The 22,958-nt window shown below is 49.3% G+C and overlaps 3 protein-coding genes and 1 pseudogene across 3 annotated transcripts; 2 read left to right on the plus strand and 2 right to left on the minus strand.

Annotated features, from left to right (window-relative positions):
* Positions 1–302: 302 nt before the first annotated feature.
* Positions 303–1,857, minus strand: LOC127761796 (metalloendoproteinase 2-MMP-like). The gene has a single exon (XM_052286128.1). The coding sequence runs from the start codon at positions 1,580–1,582 to the stop codon at positions 464–466; it is 1,119 nt and encodes a 372-aa protein (XP_052142088.1). The 5' UTR covers positions 1,583–1,857; the 3' UTR covers positions 303–463.
* A 4,274-nt stretch (positions 1,858–6,131) lies between these two features.
* LOC127761706 (protein JINGUBANG) lies at positions 6,132–7,792 on the plus strand. Its single transcript, XM_052286029.1, has one exon. It carries the CDS (start codon positions 6,277–6,279, stop codon positions 7,561–7,563), a length of 1,287 nt encoding a protein of 428 aa, XP_052141989.1. The 5' UTR covers positions 6,132–6,276; the 3' UTR covers positions 7,564–7,792.
* LOC127762652 (uncharacterized) lies at positions 7,595–16,585 on the minus strand (annotated as a pseudogene).
* Positions 16,586–17,648: 1,063 nt separating this feature from the next.
* On the plus strand, positions 17,649–22,142 carry LOC127764239 (chaperone protein dnaJ 16-like). The gene is made up of 12 exons (XM_052289090.1): positions 17,649–18,139; positions 18,543–18,666; positions 18,744–18,826; positions 18,900–19,011; positions 19,091–19,195; positions 19,603–19,653; positions 20,687–20,773; positions 20,854–20,962; positions 21,048–21,196; positions 21,271–21,324; positions 21,402–21,691; positions 21,773–22,142. Exons 1-11 carry the CDS (start codon positions 17,970–17,972, stop codon positions 21,684–21,686), a joined length of 1,329 nt encoding a protein of 442 aa, XP_052145050.1. The 5' UTR covers positions 17,649–17,969; the 3' UTR covers positions 21,687–21,691; positions 21,773–22,142.
* The last annotated feature ends 816 nt before the right edge of the window (positions 22,143–22,958 follow it).

A 22,958-nucleotide genomic window follows, 5' to 3' on the forward strand; every position in this document is an offset into this window, starting at 1 on the left:
TGGACATCGGCTCGGGTTGCAACAGGGATTGGACACGCGTCACTAGGGTACACGGTGTTGCACGGGCTGTCTGGTGCGGCACCGCCGCATAGAATTTTCTTCCGGAATATATTACTAATGAATGCTAATTGCTAAGGACAGACGACTAACGTGTCAATGGAATCTTCCATGGTGCTTGAAAATTTAGAGTTTAATTACCTCACTAAACAGGACATACAGTACGTTTTGATGCTCATTTTCCAGAGCATGACGAACTAGCCGAGAAGTAACTTTAAATAAAAGAAAAGAGAAGTACTTCCCAATTTCTCTATCAAAAAAATATGTATGATATTGATATCTATAATTCTTCAGTAATGTTATGTACACAAGAATCTGTCCAAAAGTCAACAATAATCTATCGTACAAGAAATAGAACCAGAGATGGACGTGGCAACACCGAGGCACGAAAAATGGACTAGAAAGTCTACGGAGCTAAGAGCAGGACAACTGCCGGCACAACTAACCCAACGAACCCACTCCACGGCCGGATGCCGGCGGCGGCCGCGCTGCCGTCCATCTCCCGGCTGCTCGTCGACGGCGACGTCGGCGTGACGCCCTTGAAGTTTGGGTTGGTCCCGTACAGGCTCTGTATCCCCAGGACGTCGTCGGACTCCAGGTCCACCTTCCTCGTCCCCGTGCGGATCGTCGGGTACATGATGGAGTCCGGCACCGACGAGTGGCCGAGCCCCAGCAGGTGCCCGATCTCGTGCACCGCCACGGACTCCAGGTCCACCGCCGTGCCGAACGACGACGAGGTGGACACGTCGCCGCTGGCCACCCACGCCTCCGCGGCGTCCAGGTGGAACCGCCCGTCCGTCGGCGAGAACGCGTGCGCCAGCGTGCCCAGTGGCCCGTCGAACGCCTCGCCGTCCCCGTGGTCGCCGGAGTAGAACCCGATCGTGATGTCGGCGTTCGACGCCGAGGACACCTCCGTGAACTGCAGCCTCGTGGCGGCGGCCCACCGGGAAAAGGCCCGCGCGAACACGGCGCTCAGCGTCGCCCTGTCGATGGACGTCGCGGACGTCGCGGTGATCGCGTACCTGAGGTTGCGGCGGAACGGCGGCCACATCGGCCCGCCGGGGAAGTAGCTGTACAGGTGGCGGCCGCGGAGGGCGGCCGCCGACGAGTTCCTGTCCATGGTGGATGTCCCGTTGATGACGTCGGCGACGCCGCAGCGCGGGGCGACCATCTGGTCCACGGTGTCCGTGTCCAGCTCCCCCGTCGCGTTGAGGCCGAAGTTGCGCTGGTACGCGGCGATGGCGGTCTCCAGGGAGTCGTCGAACGCGTCGCTGTACGGCGACGACGACGGCGGCGGCGGGAGGTAGCCGAAGTGGCTGAGGTAATCCTTGAGCCTCCCTAGCCCCTCCCTCTCCTCGCCGGCGTGGCACCCAGAGAGGTTCTGGAAAGCGGACCACGGGTTCGGGAACGGGCTCGCCGTCGCCGGCAATCCCATCGGGAAAGCCATCGCCGGCGAGACGAAGACGAACGCCGCCGCCGCGACCACTACTAGCAAGGCGAGACGAGGCGAGGTGGAGGCGCCCATCGCTGAAACCTTGAGCCGCAAACAGACGGAGACGTGGTGCGATCGGTGCAAAATCCAGCTGCTGTCACGTAAGATTTAAGGATTTTCAATGGAGTCCACCACTACGACACGGATTGCCTGGTCAGCAGCCGGCCAGGAGGCGGGAACGCTCGCTCGTCGCCGCGGGTTACGTCGAACGAAATGTCTAAATAAAAATTAGCGCGTGTTTGGTAGGTTTGGATCGGTTTGGTCAAGAGATTATCAGCGGATGTGTATGTGTGTGTGTGGTCTTGCGTCTGTTTCATGTTGTTGTCAACTCGTGTCATATTATCTACGTGACATGATAGGACGTGTTTAGAATTCAAGCACCTTTTGTCAATTCAAAATAACAAAGAGTTCGTGATTGGATTCTTTATGCTTACAGTCTGACCTGGCAAGAAGCTTCTATCGGGTTGTTTTCCGGTGAGCTACACGCAACACGCAAGAGATAATCTGACGATTAAAGAAGGGTCGTAGGCTGAAACCATGGCCAGCAATTATTGTCATCAGTGCCGTTTTCAGATATTAGACCAGAGACGCCATCTCTTCCAACTGCACCACCAAAGCATACACGAGATGCAAAAGAACACACGTCTCGACATCTCTGAATCACCAACCTAACCAATCAGAAAAGGAATAACCAACTTGCCAATCAGAATGTAGGGAAACATAATCTTCTGGCTAGCTTGACTTGGGACAGGATGCATTTTAGCCCATGCCATTGTTTCTTTATATTTGCTCCATTTAAGAAAGGGAGGAAGAAATCGAGAAACCATGGCGTACAAAGTGGGAATGCAGGGGGTTCGGTTGTTCCAAAGCGAGATGCTCTTCTCAAGGCAGTTGGAATCTCGATTTTTCTCATTTAAACACGACGAGTGAAAAGTGGAAAAAGAATGTTCTGATATACCTTGTCCTCACGAATGGTCTACATTCTAAATCAATTTTCTCTTTCCATGACAAGTTGATAACTGCTATCTCGGCTTTGAATCATCCGCGAAATACAAAGTATAAACAAAGAAATAATTTAGTAGTGTACAAATGAACAAAGCAAGAACCAAAACACTGACCCGGCTCTGAGCAGTTGAACATGCAATACAGGTGTTCGACTATTCGACAGGTGATTGAAGTAGGTATTTAGGTGGCCTCGATTCAGTTGAGGAAGCCATATCTCTTAGCTGGGCTGCCTAAGATACGCCTTTTGCCCTATTTCACAAAGTTTCACCACCTCAGCGAAGACAAACAAATGAGAAAGCCGAAGATGCGGTCATCACAAAGGGAGGTGTTCTACTCTCTTTCTGACTGTTTCCAAGCAAAATTTCCAGCTTCAAATTTTATTGGGCTGAAATCAAACCCGTGCCGACCGGCCAGAGGTGATCAATTTCGGCCCATTGACCTTATGGGCCGGATTCACAGATTTCCCCTGAAGGCCCAGTTGTTAAGGTCCAAGGACCACTAATAGACTTACAAGACCGGCATATCAGCAGTTAGAACTGGAACTGTCAGTGACGAGACAAAGATCTTCTTCGATAGTTCAGGAGCAATTTGCTTATCAACTGGCGATTAGAATATTTCAGTATCTAACCTCCTACAAATGCTACGGACAAGTTCTTTACCAGAATAGTGGTCTGACTTATCAGCTACAGGACAGACAAAAGATCATCTCGAGACGACAAGAATGGCGGCCCGCTTGTAAAAAAATGATACCGCGAGTCTGCAACTTGCCTAGCAAAAAGATCGTATTATCAGGAAAGCGACACATACGGGCACAGAGAAGGATCGTCCTTAGCTTTCACGGAGAAGTGTACTGATCAGGAACAATCCTGTTTTTTGCCCGGCCGGCGAAGGAACTACCCAGAAACAATCAGAAAACTATCTGCAATTTGAGCTCTGATTCTCTGAACAATCACCATTCACCAGGGCACAGAACTAGTGCCTCACAATTCATAGGCACGCAGACGCAGTGTCCTGTTCGAAGATACTCCATATTGGTCCCAGTTGATCTACCAGGCTACCTTCCTTTGATTTGTCTATAAGCAGGGCAGACGTAATCGCAGTTACAACGACAATGCTGGCTTTGGCTTCTACTAGGGCTAAGCTTTCTGCTTGTCTCGTCATGTTCAGCATGGGATTTCCTCTGGCCCAGCAAGGGAACACCGAATGCGAGTCTACCGCTCGCGTTGCTATTGACACGACCGGCATATTCCTGCTCATTTACGCCCTCTGTTCCGAAGGAAGAATATCAACTGTCAGAATTATGACAGAGGAACAACCTTATCACTGATTTCAGCATGTGTGATTCAATTCCATTATCCAATTGATAATTGTTGTTATCGAGTGCGATCACAGCAACACAGTACAACATGTGCGCCATCGCTCGGTTTCACTCGGAGCATAGAACCACACAACCCAATAATGCTTGTTTGCACGTACAAGTTGATTCGGCAGCATCACATAGAGGTTCAGGATTTTGGGATGGAGTTTCTCCCAGACAATGTTGGATAAGTGTGTTGTCGCTTGCAGTACTGCAGCACAATTGCACGGTACCAATCGAGCGACTATGTCGGTGCTGAATTATTCTTCAGAAAACAGCTGGGGATTCGTCCCATCTTGGTGCTGAAACTGTTGTCATGATGAATTCAGATACTAATTTAGCATGCCTACTCAGAACCAAAAAAAAAATCCTTATTGTATTTCTTTCTCTCTTTCTCTTTTTTTGTCCTTTTTTACCTACACACATTGATAAGGCTGACAGGGAAGCAAGCAACTATTATAGGTTTTGCTAAAAAAACGGCACCATATTATTTTACTTGATTTCAGTCACCTTTTTCTCTTTGTAATGATTTTTGCTATATGTAATTAATTATTTTTCGACTCTGCGCTCTCTTCGGTCTCAGTGGTTCTAGAGTCCATCCTCTTGAAGGGTCGTCTGTGGTCATTAGCTGGCTTTGCTTTTTTTGGGATTTCTTGGGAGTGTAGCGGGGTTCTGCCCTCGTCCCAGCTGATTGGAGTTACGTTTAGCTATCGTAGTAGTCTCGTTTTTCCCCCTTTTCTTGGCATAAGCCGGTTTGGCTGATTGCATCGTGTAACAAAATTTCTTTTCTTCTAATATATTGACGTGCAATTCTTTTGCGCGTTCGCGTTTTTTTAATCAATTATTTTTAACCATAATTCTCTTATATGGCGTGTATTAAAAATTTCAGTGTATTTATTGAAACTTAGGGTGTAAATGTTGGAATTCAGTTGGTTTTCCTTCTGATTATATCTGAATGAAAGTCACAAACGATATTTGATGGTTGTTCAGATTTTATCTCTATGGTTTTGTTCATTTTGTACCAGCGATTCTTCAGTTTGGTTCAGATAAATATATCTGAACTTTTGCCTTATCTTCAGATTTCGGTTTTCAGTTTTGATATTGTTGGTTTTTTGAGCTGTACGTGGAAGATAAGTCTTTATCGTTCCAGATTTTTAGGCCGACGGAAATCAATCTGTTGATTGTTTGTTATCCGGCTTAGGGATAATATTTTCTTGTTGCTATACAAGGCTATATAAGTCACGTACTGCTGCTGTATTTGTTGCACGAAGTTTTTGCCCACATCCATCTGCTTGTTTTGCATAGAGAGAGTTACATCCCACGAAAGTCCACTGGTTCGTTCTTGGCCAAGTGCACGGCTGAGGATACGAGATAATTGTATCTTGGAGGAGAGCCGCTGTCCGTCTCGTGCACCTCGGCGAGGGCGTGAATCTCCTTGAAGACAGCGCCGCCGGCGTGAAGCTGCTGTTCATCGTTCGGCAACGAGCGACATCTTCGGAACCTGCAAAGCTACTGCCTACGACGACCTCCAACAGTAAATATAGTTAATATACAATGTAAAAACGATTTGATTATCTTCGATGAAAAATGTAGCGCTATAGATATAACTATTGCTTAGAACGTTAAGGGGACACGGCAGCACATGCGCTGGATGGGAACGAAATAAAAGGCGGATTGGGTGAGATATCATTACAAGACTACCTTTGTGTAGAATTGTACTAGAATAGATTCAAAGAATGCATATGCAAGCACAGTGGATAAAGTGTCATAGAAAAGGAAGATTGATGAGCTCCAAAAATGGTAGGGCAGATGCTGGTGTTAGGTAACATCCATGGATACGGACGCTTAGCTGCACGCGAACGGTGGCAATTGTTACCCCACTAGCTAGAGCGATCTTTGCTTATTGGACAACACTGTGAGCGTATGACGTCTACCTGAACTCTCCACAGTAAAGGCTAGTGTGCGAGGATTGAATCCTCCAGGGTTATGAACTTCTGATCATTTTACTTTTGACTGCTGCTAGTTTTCTCTCTATCTGATTATCTGATACTGACACTCTACCAAGATTTCGATCTCGATCGCGATCTAGAGCGCTCTAGGTTGTCCCTTTTGCCTTTAAACATGAGTTTGAGCTTCTATCATGCATTTTTGATTATTTGGTTTTTGTGTTGGTCTATGGCCTATGGGGTCATTTTCCTGTTTAAAACCAGGCGCAAAAATAATAATAATAAAAAAACTATATGATCCATCCTAGCATGCTAGCTGAGTAGCCGCTTCTTATTATATTGCATGAAACTCTAGCTTGTGTTTGGATCGTTTCCCTGGAGAAGATTTGATTTTCTGGTCTAGTAGGGTCTCCCGTTCCATGAAATCCTCTGCTGGTGAGCAGGAAGGGAGCCAAATCCAACATGAGGCTGCAGAAGGTAGCATGCTCTCGGGAGCCATGTCGCTCGCGTCGCAGCCGAGCCTCCGTTCCCTTCCTTCCCTTGACGTCCATGACCTGAACACAAGCCCTTCGCTCCACCAATGCATCGCCACGATCAAAGGCCACTCGTCGGCGTCGGCGTACGTCTCCGCTCTCGCCGTCGACGGTGACTCGCTGTACATCGCCTCGTCGGACGGGAGCATCAGGCTGTGGGCACTGGACGGCGCAAGTAGAAGTCAGGAGGAGCAGCAGCAGGATGACGGTTGCAGCAGCAGCAGCAGCAGCACGACGGTCGCCGACACCGACAGCTCCGTCAAGTCTCTCCTCGCCACGGGCAATGGCGGGCTCCTCCTGAGCTCCCACCAGGACGGCAAGATCAGGGCGTGGCGTGCCGGTAGCCGGCGGAGGGACGGCGAGACACGGCCGCAGCTCGTCCTGCGCGCGGTGCTCCCGACCGCCGTGGACCGCCTCCGGACGTGCCTGCTGCCGTGGAGCTACGTGGAGATCCGGCGGCACAGGAGGTGCACCTGGGTGCACCACGTGGACGCGGTCACCGCGCTCGCGGTGTCCCCGGACGGCGCGCTCCTCTACTCCGCGTCGTGGGACCGGAGCATCAAGGTGTGGCGCCTGCCCGGCTTCCGGTGCGTAGAGTCCATCGCGGCGGCGCACGACGACGCCATCAACGCGCTTGCGGTCTCCCCCGACGGGCGCGTGTACACGGGCTCGGCCGACAAGAAGATCAAGGCGTGGACCCGCGGCCCCGGGCAGAGGAAGCACGCGCTGGTCGGCACGATGGAGCGCCACAGGTCGGCGGTGAACGCGCTCGCTCTCGGAGCCAACGGCAAGGTGCTCTACTCCGGCGCGTGCGACCGCTCCGTTGTCGTCTGGGAGAGCGCCGGCGGCGGCGACGGCGGCATGGAGGCCACGGGCACGCTCAGAGGGCACGCGAGAGCGATACTTTGCCTGGCGGCGGCCGGCGAGCTGGTGTGCAGCGGCTCGGCGGACAGGACGGTCAGGGTGTGGAGGAGGGGAGGTGCGGAGAACAACGGCTACACTTGCCTCGCCGTCATGGAAAGCCATGGCGCGGCCGTGAAGAGCCTGGCATTGGTGCGCGGCGGACGCGACGACGATGGATCGTGCTCGTCGGAGGGATCTTCTGCCCTCGTTTGCAGCGGAGCCCTGGATGGAGATGTGAAGATCTGGAGCGTGTTTATTCCATGTTTGTAGCTAGTTCGTGTTCGTTGTCCTCTGTGGACGGTTATTGTAAATTCTGTCCACGTCTCTTAAGGATGATGCACCACCACCAATTCTCCTCACGATCTACCTACGACCATACATTTTTTAAGACCATTTTTTAGTCATATTTTTGGTTTTTTCAGTAACAAACATGAAACATCATGCCGTCACCTACGGGTAGCCTGTTTCTCACATCGTTCATCTCCACTAAATAAGCTCTCTCTCGGACAACAGCCGTCTGTCTCCCCCTTTCCCTGCCAAGTGCCAACCTCGTCCTTAATAAGCTTCTTCAGCAATCTCTCGATCGTCAAAACGGAACATGCATGCGACGCGCCTTCGCACAAACCTATGGCCCTTGGCTGGAGTCAGGCGTACGTGTTATCCGGCTTTACGACTTACGTGCGTTGGCGCTCATGCTGGGTCGTCGATCGTGCAAGTGTTGGCGTCCTTCGCTCCTCTCGTGTCTAACTCTATTATTACCCGTAGACGTAGCCGTAGGGCCACACTTACCGATCCAATTAAACGAGACTATGATGAGAATATAGTACATGTAGATGTAGCCATGTACAATGACACGGAGAAGACATGGGCCAGCCCGGGAGCAAGAAACGAACGCCGTCGTTCTCTCTCCGTGTCTTCACATCTCGCAACAGGAGTATTACTTTCTCAAACCGATAGGCGACCGCCGAACAGACAAGTCGCCGTGGTTGCGAGCAACAAGCCGAGTCCAGCTTGCGAACGCTTCTTGGGCCAAATGTCATGGTATACACACGAACCTACCGGACGAGTTGGCCCAAAACGGCAATGTGAACGAAGATAGGAAAAAGGTATACTTTGACTCCCTCAACTATCGCCCGAATATGATCCATGACCACCAACCATAAAACCGGGTATATCGACTCTTCCAACCATCAAAATCGGTGCAAACAACAACCCTCGGTGGTTTTGGCTGACGTGGCGCCCACGTGGTGGTTTTGATCGGGTCTTTGCGCTTACGTGGCACTAGATTAAAAACAAAAATAAAAAATATGTGGGACCCACATGTCATCCTCCCTCCCCTTCTCTCTCTCCCTCCCTTATCTCTCTTTCTTAGGACTCAGGAGCGGTGGCGGTAGCGGTGGCCGATGGGGACGAGGCGGAGGGGAGCGGTGGCGGCGGGGAGCGACAGCGGCGGCGGTCGGGAGCGGCGAGGTGGCGGTCGTTGACGAACACCTGGGGGAGGGTCACGTGGCGGCGTTGGGGGAGGAGCGGGGCGAGCTCCAGGAGGAAGGCCGAGTCCATGGAGAGGTCCTGCTCGTCGACGGCGGCGCGGAGCCCCCACAGGATGGTGCGCACGGCGTGGTAGTCCTCGTAGGTCCCACGGAGCGACATGTAGTAGAGCAACACCCGCGGCCCCTCGCCGTTACCAGGCTTGCTCCAGATGGCGGCCGCCGCTTGCGGCTGCTACCCTGCGGGTTGGAGGTTGCGGAGGACGCGCAGCGCGCACGCGGTGACGCGGATGCGGTGGAAGACGCGCAGCGGCGACAGGGAGAGGGAGGACAACGCGACATGCGGTGGGTGGTGGGCGCCCTCTGGGACGAGTAGGGACTGGAGGTCCTTGACCCGTCCCCGCTCCTGACCGCCTCCACCGCCGCTCCTCACCGCCACCGCCACCGCCGCCGCCGCTCTCCCCCGCGCTCCGGCCAAGAGAAAGGCCTAGAGGGGAGAGAGAGATAAGGGAGAGAGAGGGGGAGGAAGAAGGAAAGGAGAGGGAGAATGACATGTGGGTCCCACTATACTTTTTTTTGTGTGAATGTGTTGACGAAAAAAATCGAACACACCGGCCTGGGAGATCTGCTTAACTCCTGTGCAGGTCCAAAGATTGATGAGATGCGGGCGTGCCAGTCAGTTTGATCCTGCAACTGACAAGATATGTAAACAGTAGACAAAATAGCCGATCGGCTGACAAGCCGATGTAGTGATTCCAGCCGATGCCGATACCAGCCAATAGCGATAGGGTTTAAGCAATCGGCTATATGTCTAATGTAGATGATGATATAAAGGCAATCGGCTGATGTAATAAAATAACAATATAATCGAGTAGAAACCAATCGGCTAGAAACAATATATAATAAGCACTATCCGAAGGTTAAAGCATACATCGGCTGGAGGTCCGATGTCATAAAATCCACAAGATTATATTAAACAATTAAATCTTATTGCGATCGGCTAAATCCAATATGTATGCAATCCTTGTAAGCCGATGCAACGTCCAAATAACTCATCGGCTGAAACCCCGATGAAACCCTTATTGGCAATCAAGAAGCAGGCTGGAGATAATGGTTCTAAGCACGACTTAGTAGATCAAACTTAACTGATGCAGCACTAAGTATGAAAAGAAACATAATATCTAGACAATCAAGCTGTTGACTGATTTTAAGGGTGGTAGATGCCTAGGCTAATCTAATCTAGCAAGACGATTTAGCCGATACTGGCAGAAACCCTAAAGTGAGAGACAGCCGATAGAGCTAAATTGAGATGCTAGGACTAGATTAACATAGACATATGATAAATAGCTAGACAAATATATTATCCAAACCAGAGTAATCCAAGAGGTCGAATGTCCTGATGCAGTCTTGAACGATGCCGGCGTAAACGATACAATTGCCTGGACCGGCGGAACATTGGACTTACCCCTTAGCTGGAGATCGAACATCGATGCAGCCCCACGTCAGGTGCCAAGTCCCGCCGGACGATAAAATAAAGTAGAAAAGGTAAAAGGTGGCGATGCGCCGAATTGTATTGATCGTAGCGATAGATTACATAGACCCCGGGTGTATATATTTATACCTATGGGTTGATACAAGTCCTTGTCGGACAAGAAAGAAACTTTCCTAAAGATAAAAGGAAAAGATAAAGTCCTTATAGGACACTAAACACACTTTCCTAAAGATAAAAGAAACTAATAAACTATTCCTAATTAATAAATAACTTGCCATGCCGCATTCTCTTTGAGCTCGGTCTCTTCTGGATAAACTTCCTTTAGTAGATCAATTTCCTTAACCGAATATAGCAAGAATCCGACAACTGACGACTTGAAAACTCTCATCGGCTAATCTCAGGACTTCGAAGCCGATGCTGACTCTAAGCCGATGACTACTCTGGGCTTACCAAATTTCACTGTTAATAGAATGACATATAGGTCCCACATATGTATTTTATTTTTTTATTCTAATGCCACGTAAGCGCCACGTAGGACAAAAACTTGGTCAAGACCGGCCACGTAGGTGCCATGTCAGCCAAAACCACCCCAAAACCACCGAGGGATATTGTTTTGTAGCGCTCGTTCCGTCGTGGCGCCTAGCGGGAAAACTATCTCTTAAAAACCCTAGTTGCGAAATCCGTTTCTTTGCTTGTTGTCTAGTGTCCGTGCCTTCTCAGATCTCGAAGCCCTGATCTATCGTCAAGTTCAATTCCGAATCCAAAATCCTTCCCAAATCAAATCCCTCCGCAAAAGTCTAATTCGCCTCCCTAGGGTTCGATGGGCCGAATCCCTCTCGGCCCATCTCCCCCTCCCTCCCCGGCTCTCTCTCTCTCTCTCTCCCTCTCTCTCTCCCTCTCCCCCGCTCTGCCCGAGCGCTGCACGCACGTGCGCGCGAGCCGCGCCGAGCCGAGCGCCCCCCCGCCTTCGCTGCCGCTTCCCGCCGACGCCGCCGAAATCACTGCGCCGCCTGTTGCTTCCCTCGCGCGCGCGCCGTGGTGGCCGACCGGCCAGTCGCCGCTGCCGTCAGCGCCTGCCGCGCCTGCCCCGCGTCTGCCGCCCGTGTCGCCGCTCCGCTCTAAGCCGCCCCCGCCGTCATCGCCGTCGTCATCAACTCGGCCCCGCCACTCCCCGCGCGTGCCTCCAAGGGACGGAGGCAGAGCCCTCCGCCCCCCCTCTGCCGCGTCGCCCCCTCTCTCCCTCCTCCTTTTCCCGAAATGGCAAGGAGGCAAGCCCCTTTCCCTCTTCTTTTCTTCTTTTTCCCCTCATCACCGGCGTCACCTCCTGTCGCCGTTTTGGCCGCGAGCGCCGAGCGCCAGCTCGCTCCCTTGACCGCCCAAGGTCGGTTTCCAAACCGACATCGCCGCCCTATAAACCCAAGCGCCTCCCTTCCTTTTTCCCCCTCCCAATCTTCCCTGTTTTTCGCCGCGCCATTGCCGTCCCCCTGTCTCTCTCGCCAACCGTCGCCGTCGCGTGTGCCGGAGGAGCAGGTGCGCGCTAGGACGCGGAAGGAGACTCCGGGCGCTGTCTTCTTCCTCTTCCTCGGCCCGAGGCCGGAGAGATCACTCCCGTGCCGTCGGTTTCTCGTCACTGCGCCCCTTCCCCGCACGGTAGTGCCTCCCCACGTTCTCCCTCCTCGATCCATCCCTTCCCCTTAGTTTCCGGTAGTAGCATGTGTAGCCTCCCCGTAGCTAGCCGGCGCCGCCCCGACCGTTGTCGCCGCTCGCTGTGTGCTCGCCGCCGTCGCCGCCCGTGCTCCGTAGCGCCCGCTCGTCGCCGGCCTCGCTCGGTGTAGCTCCGCCCAATCCGACGCTAGCAACGGATTCCCGTAGCCGCATAGATGCTCTCACCGCCGGGAATCGGCCCCTCGTGACCTCATCGCTGTTTCCCCCTTCTCCCGCCGCCGGTTGCCGCCGCCGCAATCCGCCGCCGTCGAGCATCTCCCGGCGAATCCGAGCCGTTGGCTCGTCTCCCCTCGTCCCGTGCAACCTCCCGGTGTGCTCGCTTTCACCTGTATCGCCGTGGTTCGCTCCGCCGATCGCCACCGCCGTCCGCCGTCTGTTCCGGCCGCCATCGTCGTCTACCTCCCGCCGGTCCGCGTGGCAGCCACGTAGGCGCCACCTCGGCCGCGACCGGATCGGCTGACCCGGCCAGCCGCTCCCTTCGTTTCCCTTCCCGTGCGCGCGGTCCACCGCGAGCCGTGAGGCTGCGCGTGGGCCCGCTGCACCGCGTCCTCCGCGAACCGCGCGCATGCGCCGCGCCTCCCTCCCCAAACCCTAGCACGCCCCGCGTGCACCTCGCTCACGGTGAGCCGAGTCGCTGACAAGCGGGTCCCACCCGGGACCACGCGGGATGGACCCGGCCCACCGGCTCACTCTGTCTCTCCTCCCCGCCCGCGCGCGCCTTGGGCCGCCTTCTTGGGCGGGCCGGCCCATTAAGCTCGGCCGAGCCGCCCCATTCTCTCGGGCCGCGCCCTAGCCGCCCGAGGGAAGTCTAATTTCCCTCCCTCCTTCTTTTCTTTTCTTTTCTTTTTCAAAAAGGATTTAAATAAATCATTTTTCCTTTAGACCAAAAATCCAATAATCTTAGAAATTCAATATCTTCCCAACCGTAAGTCCGTTTGACTCCGTTCAACTTCCAAAATTCCTCAAATCTTGAGATCTATCTAATGGCACACTTAGAGGTCAATAATAGGGCTTTATTTTCGCCGTTTGTTAAGTTGTCCCGTTTCACGTGTAGTTTCGGAGCCCGAAGACCCGCGGTGCGAGGATTTCGAGGATCAAGCTCAAGATCTCGAGCAAGGCAAGCCACCTTTGAACATCCTGAGCCTATATTTGAACTTAATTATATTGCTTGCAAAATATTATGCATTAATAGGATTGCACTTAATCTGTTTGCACCGTCTGCAAGGCAGACCGGTGTGCCTACCTAACTTGTTGCATCTGATCCTTCCATTGTAATTGTTATACCATGTTCCCTTGTAACCACCTAGCTGCGCCTCGGTAATCGTGCACTCTGCTTGAGTATCGACAGTCGCATTCAAACTTAAAATCTGAGAAACATCTTGGGTAAAATTTGGGTTTTACAAAAGACTTGGAAAACCCGACACCTGGGTCGATGCTTGCGAACCTAAATGAATTTCCAAAATCGCGGACCGGGGAACGTACCGGGAGTACGGTTTCCCGCTCTTGCACTTAAGGACCGTTTCCTTGGAATTTCATCCGAACATAAGACAAGTACGACCACATGGGTGGAATGGGGCGCCCCTGGCTGAGTAACTAGCTAATCGGGGGAGCCATGATGCCAAGAGATATGTGGATTCGCCGGGGTGGTGTCGGGGAGGACCCCTGGGCTTCCTGGCACAGTAAGGTCCGGGACCTAATCTGGTGTTGGTCTGGGACCCCTCTCGTTGGCATATGGTGAACCTGTGTCGGCTTTCGAAATGCCTTGTCATGAAAGCTTTAAGGTCTCTAGTCGTGGCCGTTCTGCACGGGCTGGATGATCCGGGTTAGTAATGTCGTGTGGGTAAAGTGTACCCCCTCTGCAGATGTTATTAAACTGTTCGAACAGCCGTGCCCATGGTCATGGGCGGATGTGAGGTGATTCCTAGCGTAGTTTTGTTTGACTACTACCTTGTGAAATTTGCTGTTGTGGAATGGGTTTGATGTTTGGAAAATCTGCGGCTGATGGGATCAGCCAGGCCCGGGTGGCCGTTTGAAAGCTGTTGGCCGGGTGCCAATCTTGATCAATTTAAAAGACTGATACATTGCACATACTCCGACCGGACGAGACACACTGTCTCATCCGTGTCGTTTGAGAAGCACTCACTTAGTTGTTTCAGAAAGAGTTCAAATAAAATCAATTGCAAAAACAACAGCCCTTCCTTGAAGCCTGCATTAAACACTTACTTCCCACGGCTTGCTGAGTACTCCCGTACTCACCCTTGCTCTATATAAATAATTCTCCCCCCCAGTTGCTGAAGAAGATGAAGCGGATCCCGCTGACGAGGAGTTCTTCCAGGAGCAAGCCGGCTACGATGAGTTTTAGGGTTTCGGCCTAGTTCCCAAGTCATGCCTGTGATGTTTGGTCCAAGTCTTGGCTTCCGCTTCCCTTTTGTAATGCAGTTGTGAGCTCGGGATCTGTCCGCAGCCCAACATGACTGTACTCCTACTCTATAATAAAGAGACCTCTGTTGCTGTGATATTCTGTCTGATACCAGCACTGTTTCCTGGGACTGGTATCGATTAACAGGTTAATTTGGAGCGCCACGGGCTAGTTCCTCTCGGGACTAGTTCGGGGCGTGACAAGAGAGGTGTAACATCCTGGCCTAGGGCTTAATAGGATTAATAGAATACTCATATCAACAAGTTGCAACTTCTTTTCCGGAAGCCAATCTCCAAAGAACTCCAGGGTTAAGCGTGCTTGGCCTGGGTGACCGACCGGGAAATTCTTCCCGGGTGCACACGAGTGAGGACAAAGTGTGCAGAAAAGACATATGTTGGTCTGTGAGGATAGTCTATGACCTATGAAAGCTGCCAGATGTAAGTGGGCCCGGCCTGGGAGAGGCGGGTCGTTACATGTTTGCATCAATTTTAATAGTTGGAGAAGTCCATATACCCGGTTTTTTGGTTAGGGGACGTGAATCATACTCGATCGATAGTTGAGGGAGTCAAAGTATACTTTTTCCACGAACATACATGCGGGGCAATTTAGGCCGAAACGGGATCGGCATGTGACGTCGGCCCACGGGCGATTTCTCGCTGGGCCCAATGCTCTCGGGCGCTGCTGCCTCTGCTGGTGTCCGTGGAAGGCGCCCGTTTGATGTGGTCTTGTGTTTTTGTCTGCCTGATGATCCGTGGACCACATCGATGCCAATCATTTCAAGATCTGATGCTTCATAGTATCATCATATGCAATTGGGGTTGTGTAACCGGACAATTTCACAGGCAGGCAGTGGGGCCTTTGATCAATCTGTACAGCCTGCAATGCGTGTCCTGATCTTGCTGTAGCTGAATAGTGTGCGTCTGGCTACTGTTTCTGAGCTTGTTTTAGGGCCTTGCTCATGTACTATTTTGTTTGCGGGAACATCTGATCTGATGCGAGGTAACAGCCTTTTGGAGGACATCTTGAGCTATCCATGATTGAATGCTTTGCTTGGGGAGTTGAACATGGTATCGATGAAAGAAAGAGAACTGCTTTACTACGTGTTAGTTAACCACTCGTCGGTGTTCAGGTGGATGTTTGCAAGTAAAGTGATCTTTTATAATGAAATTATAAAAGGCCTTCGTCGTTAGGAATTACTCGATGTGATTGATACGAGGTACTTGGTGAAATCATCAATCATGTATTGTTAAGAACTACTCCCTCCATCCAAAAAAAACCCAATTGTAGGTTTGAATTTGGACATACACTATATCCAGATTCAAACTCAGGATTGGGTTTTATTTTTGGACGGATGGAATAACTAATTAAACATAATTCAGTTAATGGTCCCGCCCCCGGCCCCCCGCGTCACCCATGCGCAAGCGACACGGGGGCAAAACCTTACCGCCACCGGCAAAGCTAGGATGGCGGTAACGGGGCCTCCACGATGCGGCGCGGGGGAAGCGACGTTCGCCGGCAGCGGTAGATCCGGTCCCGTAGCCACAAGATCTTCTCCGATGACGGCGACGGTAGGCGCGATGTAGAGGCGGCGTGTCCGGCGCATAGCGGCGTGGTCGGTGCGGCTCGTGGTGGCCGGCAGTCTGGCACTCGGGTGGCGGCTGATAGTGGGCAGCGGCTTCCGGCTTCGAGTCGGCGGCGCGTCGACCAGCTTGGGGGGGGGGCGTCGGTTCTTCCGCCGCCCCTCCCCACCTCCCACCCCCTATGAAACCACCATTCTTCTCTTCCTTTCTCTCTTCCTTCCTTTCTCTCTTCCTTCCCCTCCCCCTAGTGCTCATCTCTCTGTGGTGGTGGTGAAGTCGCAAGTGGTCGCTGAAGTTGATTGGTTTGTCCCGCGAAGCCCGGAGTTCTTCACCGGAAACATGGTTGACACCGATGCCTATGTGCCCTCTCTTCATATCTCAGTTCCTCTCCAGGCCGACCATGCCTCCTTGGTGCCCCCTCCATTGGCTATTTGCTTACAGATCTGGCAGTGCTCTTTCGGTGCTTGAGGAGTTTGTTCGTCCGCGGTGTTGGTCTTGTCTGTTTGTAGTTAGGGCTCTTAGGCCTCGTTGGTGCTGGCTTTGTGAACTTGTTGAAGTGCCAAATTTGAAGCGGTGTGCTTACCTCCATGGTGCGAGAGTTCTTTCCTCTTACTTCTTGGAGGTCCTGCACTTTTGAGTGAGTCCGGGGGCAAAAGCCCTGCTTAGTCGTCCGGGATCGGCAATATCGACGCCTGCCGGTGCTGTTTCCTCCTTGGAGGTGTTGCCTTGTGGACTCTCCCCTCCTTGTGTGAAAACTTAGTGCAGCTGTTGGGCGGGTGTCGACAACGGCTTATGTTGTTGTTCACCTCCTTGGAGGTTTCGTCTTAGGTTTTTGCTCTTCCCTCGGCCTTCTGCGGTCCGTAGTCGTTTTTGCCTCAGGCTTTCTGTGTCTCTATGTGTAAGGTTTTTACCGGTTTCACTTTAGCAAACCGTACAGTTGTATAGTTTTTGATCCGGTTTTTCTTATAAATAGGGTCAACTCTATTTTGTAATATTCGCCGCTTCCACTTAAAAAAAACTGACTAAAAGCTGTGAATTGTTTCAGCGGTCAAAAAGGTTATTACACGTTTGGTGTGATGGTGGAGAAATGGTCTACTGCGCGCATGATTTTTAGCTTCAACGGTGGTAATGCCAACGAAAATGTAACCGGTCAAATACTCCGAAGCTGCATCCTAAATTCAGGTCCTCTCACTCACTGGCCACTGGGCCTGAGCACTAAATCCACATTCTCTGGTCCCACACCTGTCACCGTCCCATCCCCACCTCGGCCACAGAGAGTACAGCGTAATCAACACTTCAATAACAACCCACATTTCCACAAATTGATAATCCTTACGCGGGAACGACGAAAAAACTCTTTCTTCAGCTACCATTTCGACCCTGCAGTCATCTCACTGACGGGTGTGCCCCACCACATGTGGGCCAACCTATATTTATTCGAAATTTCGAAATCAAATCGGTGCGAGCGATGAGCCGATGAGTAGAGTAGTTAACGGTTAATCAGGAGCACACATAGGAGTATACTCGAGCGAAGCACCGCACCCGCCGCCACCTCACCGCCCGACGACGACGACGAGGCCACTGCGCGGTGGGGCCCACATGTCGGCACCAAAATAATTTCGTCTTGGTCTCTTCTCCCTCTCCTCCTCGCCTTCTCCTCCCCCATTTCGTCGGCCTCTCTCGAGTCCTGGACTCCTCCCTCGCCACCTCCCCAAATTAGCAGAAGCCGCGCACCACGCGCACGCGCACGTCCGCGCCGAGGAGGAGCTGGCCTCGCGCGTTCTTCGAGGAGAGACCGCGGGGGAAACCCTAGAGGCTGCGCCGCCGCTCGCCGCCGGCCGGCCGCGGCGGGTGGTGGGGCAGGGCCTGACGACGACCGGTTCAACAAGCAGTAAGATCTGAGGTTTTGGGGGTGGGATTAGGGTTGTTGCCGGGGTTTGTTTGGTGTTGCGGCGGCGCCGCGGAGGGGGTTCATGGCGGGGTCGAAGTTTGGGTCGTTCAAGTCGGAGAAGGGGAGCTCGGCGGGGGCGGCGGCGGGGGCCGGAGCGGCGGCGCAGAGGAGGGACCCATACGAGGTGCTTGGGGTGGGGCGTAATGCCACCGAGCAGGAGATCAAGAGCGCCTTCCGCCGCATGGCCCTCAAGTAAGTAAAGCTTCTTGGATTTGGTCACTTTTGAGTGCTGTTGTTATGTTCGGGAGGGAAGGATTTTGTTCAAATTTCTGAAGAGCGGAGTGCACTTTTTGGTCAAATTGGCTCACTTTGAATAAATTCATCTCCTGTAACACCAGCACAAGAGCTGTTCACTGAGCTTTTAGAACCGTGTATTAGATTCAAACACCAAACCAAGGCTTCTCCTGTCTCATTTCTGGTAATGGAAATGGGGGCCTCGAGCCCTTGCTCAAAAAGAAAAAAAAAGCCTTCTCCTACCTTACGTTCAAAAAGTTGGTAGTATGCTGGTACTTTGCTTTGCTTGTGTGGTAATTGTTGCAGAACGACTGAGCGATAATGAAGTGAGTTTTTTTTTTTCTGATTTTTGGTACTGCAGGTACCATCCAGACAAGAATGCAGACGACCCTGTTGCCTCGGACAAGTTTCAAGAAGCCACATTCTCTTACAACATACTGTCAGATCCCGATAAGAGGCGGCAGTATGATTCCTCGGGATTCGAGGTAATTTATGGCATACAAAAGCATGATGTTTGATCTGCTTGATTTTGTCTGCCTGTAATGCTTTTGTTATCTTTCAGGCCATTGAAGCAGATAGTCAGGAACTGGAGTTGGACCTGTCAAGTCTGAACACTGTAAATACAGTGTTTGCTGCCCTGTTTAGGTAGGTTGTTAAGGATAGCCATTTACTTTGATCTTACTTAACCGATTATTTAATTATGCTTATGTTTGTGTAGCAAGCTAGGTGTACCAATCAAGACCACAGTTTCTGCAACAGTTTTAGAGGAAGCATTGAATGGGTCGGTGGGAATTTCCCAACTCGAGCTTGGCCAGTCCGTCTTTAGGAAGGTATTCAACTATCTCCCATAATTTACTTTCCATTTTTTTCCTGTCAGTGAATAATGTTTCAGATTTCACATATTGGCAGGTGGAAAAGCAATCAGCTCACTTTTATTCTGTGGACATAACAGATAAAGAAGCCAAAATGGGGTTAGTGTGTAGAGTTCAATCAACTGCTAAAAGTAAATTCAAGGTTAGTTGCTAACTTGTTGTTAGTGTTTGTCCGTTATGATCTTTCGACAGTAACTACTCCATTATACAACTTTGTCTGATGAGCATTGCCGCCTCCTAGTTGTATGTTGAAAAGCTTAGCTGACTTTAGCTGTTACTTTCTATTTTCTCTTCTCAACAACAAGAAATGTGGTTGTGATGTGAGCTGTTGTTCTTGAAAAACTTTTTACGGCCAAAGGTGGCAATGTTAATTGCTATAATAATGAACTTGGTTTAGCCGTCTGTCTGTTTCTTCTGAGATTGCCATGATATCTAATTATGATATTCGAAAGTAAAAACAATCAAGTACTTGATACATGTATAATTATACTGTAAGTTTAGAAAGTTTTGCCATGCACAGATTCTAAGGTAAGTTTCTCTTTCTTTCAGTTGCTATATTTCGAGCCTGAAGAAAATGGTGGGTTAAGCCTTGCTTTACAGGTATGTATAGTCTGTTCTTATATTTTGCTAGTCCTAGAAACAAACTAAAAATAGGTTACAAAAAATACTCCTATTTGGGACTAGCTTATTATCTGCGTAAGTTTCTAGCATGAAAATCCAAAACACACTGAGTTGGATATTGTTTTGTCACAGGGTCATCCTGTAAAGTGTTTATGCAATATAATCCACAGCACATTCTGGTTAATTGACAAGTTTGAACTATTTACTCTATTTTTTGCACAAGCCAGAGATATACCTCCCTTTTCTAGAACCATTCCTAACCCTATGTTACAATTGGCTGGCACTTCTTTTTCTGTGAATTTTCCTGTAATCTTGAGTGCACCACTACTCCACTAGTAACAGTTGACAAACTATTGTTCCATCACAACTGTGGAGCAAGACAAACTCAGAAAGCCTCTTGGTAGATGTATTTGGTGACTATTCTTTCTGTAAATAAAATACTTAAGTGAGCCTTCATTCTCATAATATAGATGGAAAACTTTCCATATTGGCATAACTAGTAAACTTCGAATATTATGATTTTGTGTAGTCAATGTTGCAAGGATGGCCTGTACGATACAAAATATTTACTGCCTAATGATGCCTTTAGGAATCCAGGGTCCTCGACATTAAAAAGCTTTTCTCTGTTTAGCTTAACCTGGAAAGATGCTTCTTGTTTATATGTGGTTTTATGCACCATAGAAGATTAGTTTAAATTAGCAGAGCACTTGGAAAGACACTAGCATGACAAATTCAGGTAATGAAACGGGATTAATTCTGGTTATGTCTGCGTGCTGTATTCAAACATCCGCAACTGACATCTTTTGCCGAAGGCCTTCCAAGTTATATTATTCCCTTTGAAATAAATTCTGGTCTGTGGGATTGACTATTAACATGTTGCTTTGCACCAATACTGCTTTTTCATCCAATTTTCATTCTATCCAGTACCCAATGACAAGGATTTGATATTTTTATTGTGCTAGTCTTTTGATGTTTTGGGCATGGTTTCAGCTAATGTATCATGTTAGTGCAGGAAGACAGTGTAAAGACAGGGAAAGTTACTTCTGCTGGAATGTTCTTTCTTGGCTTTCCAGTCTATCGCTTTGAACAAAATAATTCAGTGAGTATGCAAGCTATTGTCTGCCTACCTCTCTATGTTTTTGTTTTTGGTGCCTCTTTACCAGCTCTAGTTACTGCCAGGTTGCTGCTGCAAAGGATCCTGATAGTGCATTCTTTAAAAGATTGGATGGCTTTCAACCATGTGAAGTAAATGAACTAAAAGCAGGGACCCATTTTTTTGCTGTCTATGGTACGCCATTTATTTTGTTGCTTGTATTAGTTTGTTATCCCTGGCGGTGTACAATGGCTTTAAAAAGATCAGTCACCTCATTTAGGTGATAATTTCTTCAAGAGTGCAACCTATAATATAGAGGTTGTATGTGCTGAACCCTTTTCTACTGAAAAGGAGAAACTACGATGCGTGGAGGCAAAGATACTTGCAAAACGATCTGAGCTGTCTAAATTTGAGTCTGAGTATAGAGAGGTATAATCCAACCTTTTAAATTGTTTGTGTCCGCAAATCCAAGAGATAGTGTTGTTAATAGCTGAAATTTTCAGGTCTTAGCGAAGTTCACCGAGATGACCAGCAGATACACTCAAGAAATGCAGACGGTACTGTTTGTATTTGTGAAATACTCCTAGTTCATTTCTGCTTCTGACCTTGTTCTGATATCATGTTTTCTTTATAGATCGACGAGCTTCTCAAGGAAAGGAATGCAATTCATGCATCCTACACCAACAACACAACTCTGCAACGGAGTTCCAGTAGCAACAAAGGGAAAACATCCTCTAAAGAGTCCAAAAGTGATGATGACCAAACTGTGAAAAAGGAAAAGAAATCGAAGAGCAAGTCCATGGAGGGATCCAGAAGTGATGATGATGGTCCTAGAAAGGAAAAGAAACCTAAGGAACGACTTCGAAGGAAGAAATGGTTCAACATCCATTTGAAAGTAGACAAGAGAAGACCCTGCTGAGGAAGGTAGTGTGTTATTTGATAATAACATATTTTGATTTGAGGTAGCTTCTGCAGTATTTAGTTATCTTCCTCTGTGATCTTTAGGTATTCCCTGCAAGTTACTACTCCCAGGAAATGGAACCCAAGGGAGTTGCTCCGAGAAGAAATATCTTTTTCTTTGTCGTCCACTCCATGGGATCAAATAGGCAGGAATCTCAGTTTGACATTCGGAAAGACCCTCGCAAATTATTTTTTCTCCTGTGACGTAACATTTTGTTTCCTGAAAAGTCAGGAGCCTCGGCAATTTCAGAAATGATGTAAAATATTACATGTAGTGTTCTTTTGGGGATCTTACTGGCGCTGTATCCGTTCACCCGGAACCAAGATGGTTAATGATGTGTGTATACAGCTTCAAGAAACTGTCTTATGTTGTACACTGCAGCCAGAATCCAATTCAGATTCGTTCAAATTTTTAGGTGATGGCTATGTTGATCTTTTACTACCTGGCACTTAGGGAAATGGGCAAGTTATGATCTTATATCTACGCAATCGATTAAACATCAATAATTGAGCCATTTTGCATGGGCATGTCATGAATTATGATATGCTTAGCATAACTTCTTCAGCAACTCTGTTTTCATTACTTCATTTAAAATTACTTACCATTCTAGATTTATCCTAAGTTAAATATGTCTTATCTTTATCTTTGATCATTAATTTTTAAAATCTGTATAGTTTAACAGTATTTTAATTATATATTATGTAAGTATTGCTTATGCTGAATCTAAAAATATAAACGATACGATGTTAAATTATATAAATTTATAGAAATTCATGATCAAAGATTAAAATATTTGATTTATAACAAACATAGAACATCAAGTAATTTGAAACGGAGGCAGTGAAAAGTTTCTAACAGAACTTCCTTTCCTATCTTGTGAAGTTACACATTTCTGATTTAGCTACATGTCATAGAGAGATTCAGTTTGGCTGGTTTCTCCATCAACATACTCAACAACTGCCGAGCTAATTAATAATCATTGCATTTACGAGAAAGTGAAAAACCCGGAGTTACAAATGAACGTCCATGGTTAACTCGAGGAACGTTAATGGAGCTGAAAACGGCAATGCAAGGGACAGGTTTTGAACCAGCACTGCACGTTTTTTGAAGCAACCCGTACATGATAGTGCAACGTTTCTATTGATAGAGCAGGGAAAAAAAATTAAAGTCTATAACCCTAAAATGCTATAGCCAGAAATAGAAAAAACAATCACACCACACGTTTACAAC

Source organism: Oryza glaberrima, chromosome 2 (assembly GCF_000147395.1).
Source record: "Oryza glaberrima chromosome 2, OglaRS2, whole genome shotgun sequence".
NCBI classification, from domain to species: Eukaryota; Viridiplantae; Streptophyta; class Magnoliopsida; order Poales; family Poaceae; genus Oryza; species Oryza glaberrima.

Excerpts from the sequence above, each read along its gene's own strand:
- LOC127764239 (XM_052289090.1), top strand. The coding sequence starts at position 17,970 with ATGGCGGGGTCGAAGTTTGGGTCGTTCAAGTCGGAGAAGGGGAGCTCG. Across the intron at positions 18,827-18,899 it reads GTGTTTGCTGCCCTGTTTAG|CAAGCTAGGTGTACCAATCA; the intron begins GTAGGTTGTTAA and ends ATGTTTGTGTAG. Across the intron at positions 19,196-19,602 it reads CTGCTAAAAGTAAATTCAAG|TTGCTATATTTCGAGCCTGA; the intron begins GTTAGTTGCTAA and ends TCTTTCTTTCAG.
- LOC127761706 (XM_052286029.1), top strand. The coding sequence starts at position 6,277 with ATGAAATCCTCTGCTGGTGAGCAGGAAGGGAGCCAAATCCAACATGAG.
- LOC127761796 (XM_052286128.1), bottom strand. The coding sequence starts at position 1,582 with ATGGGCGCCTCCACCTCGCCTCGTCTCGCCTTGCTAGTAGTGGTCGCG.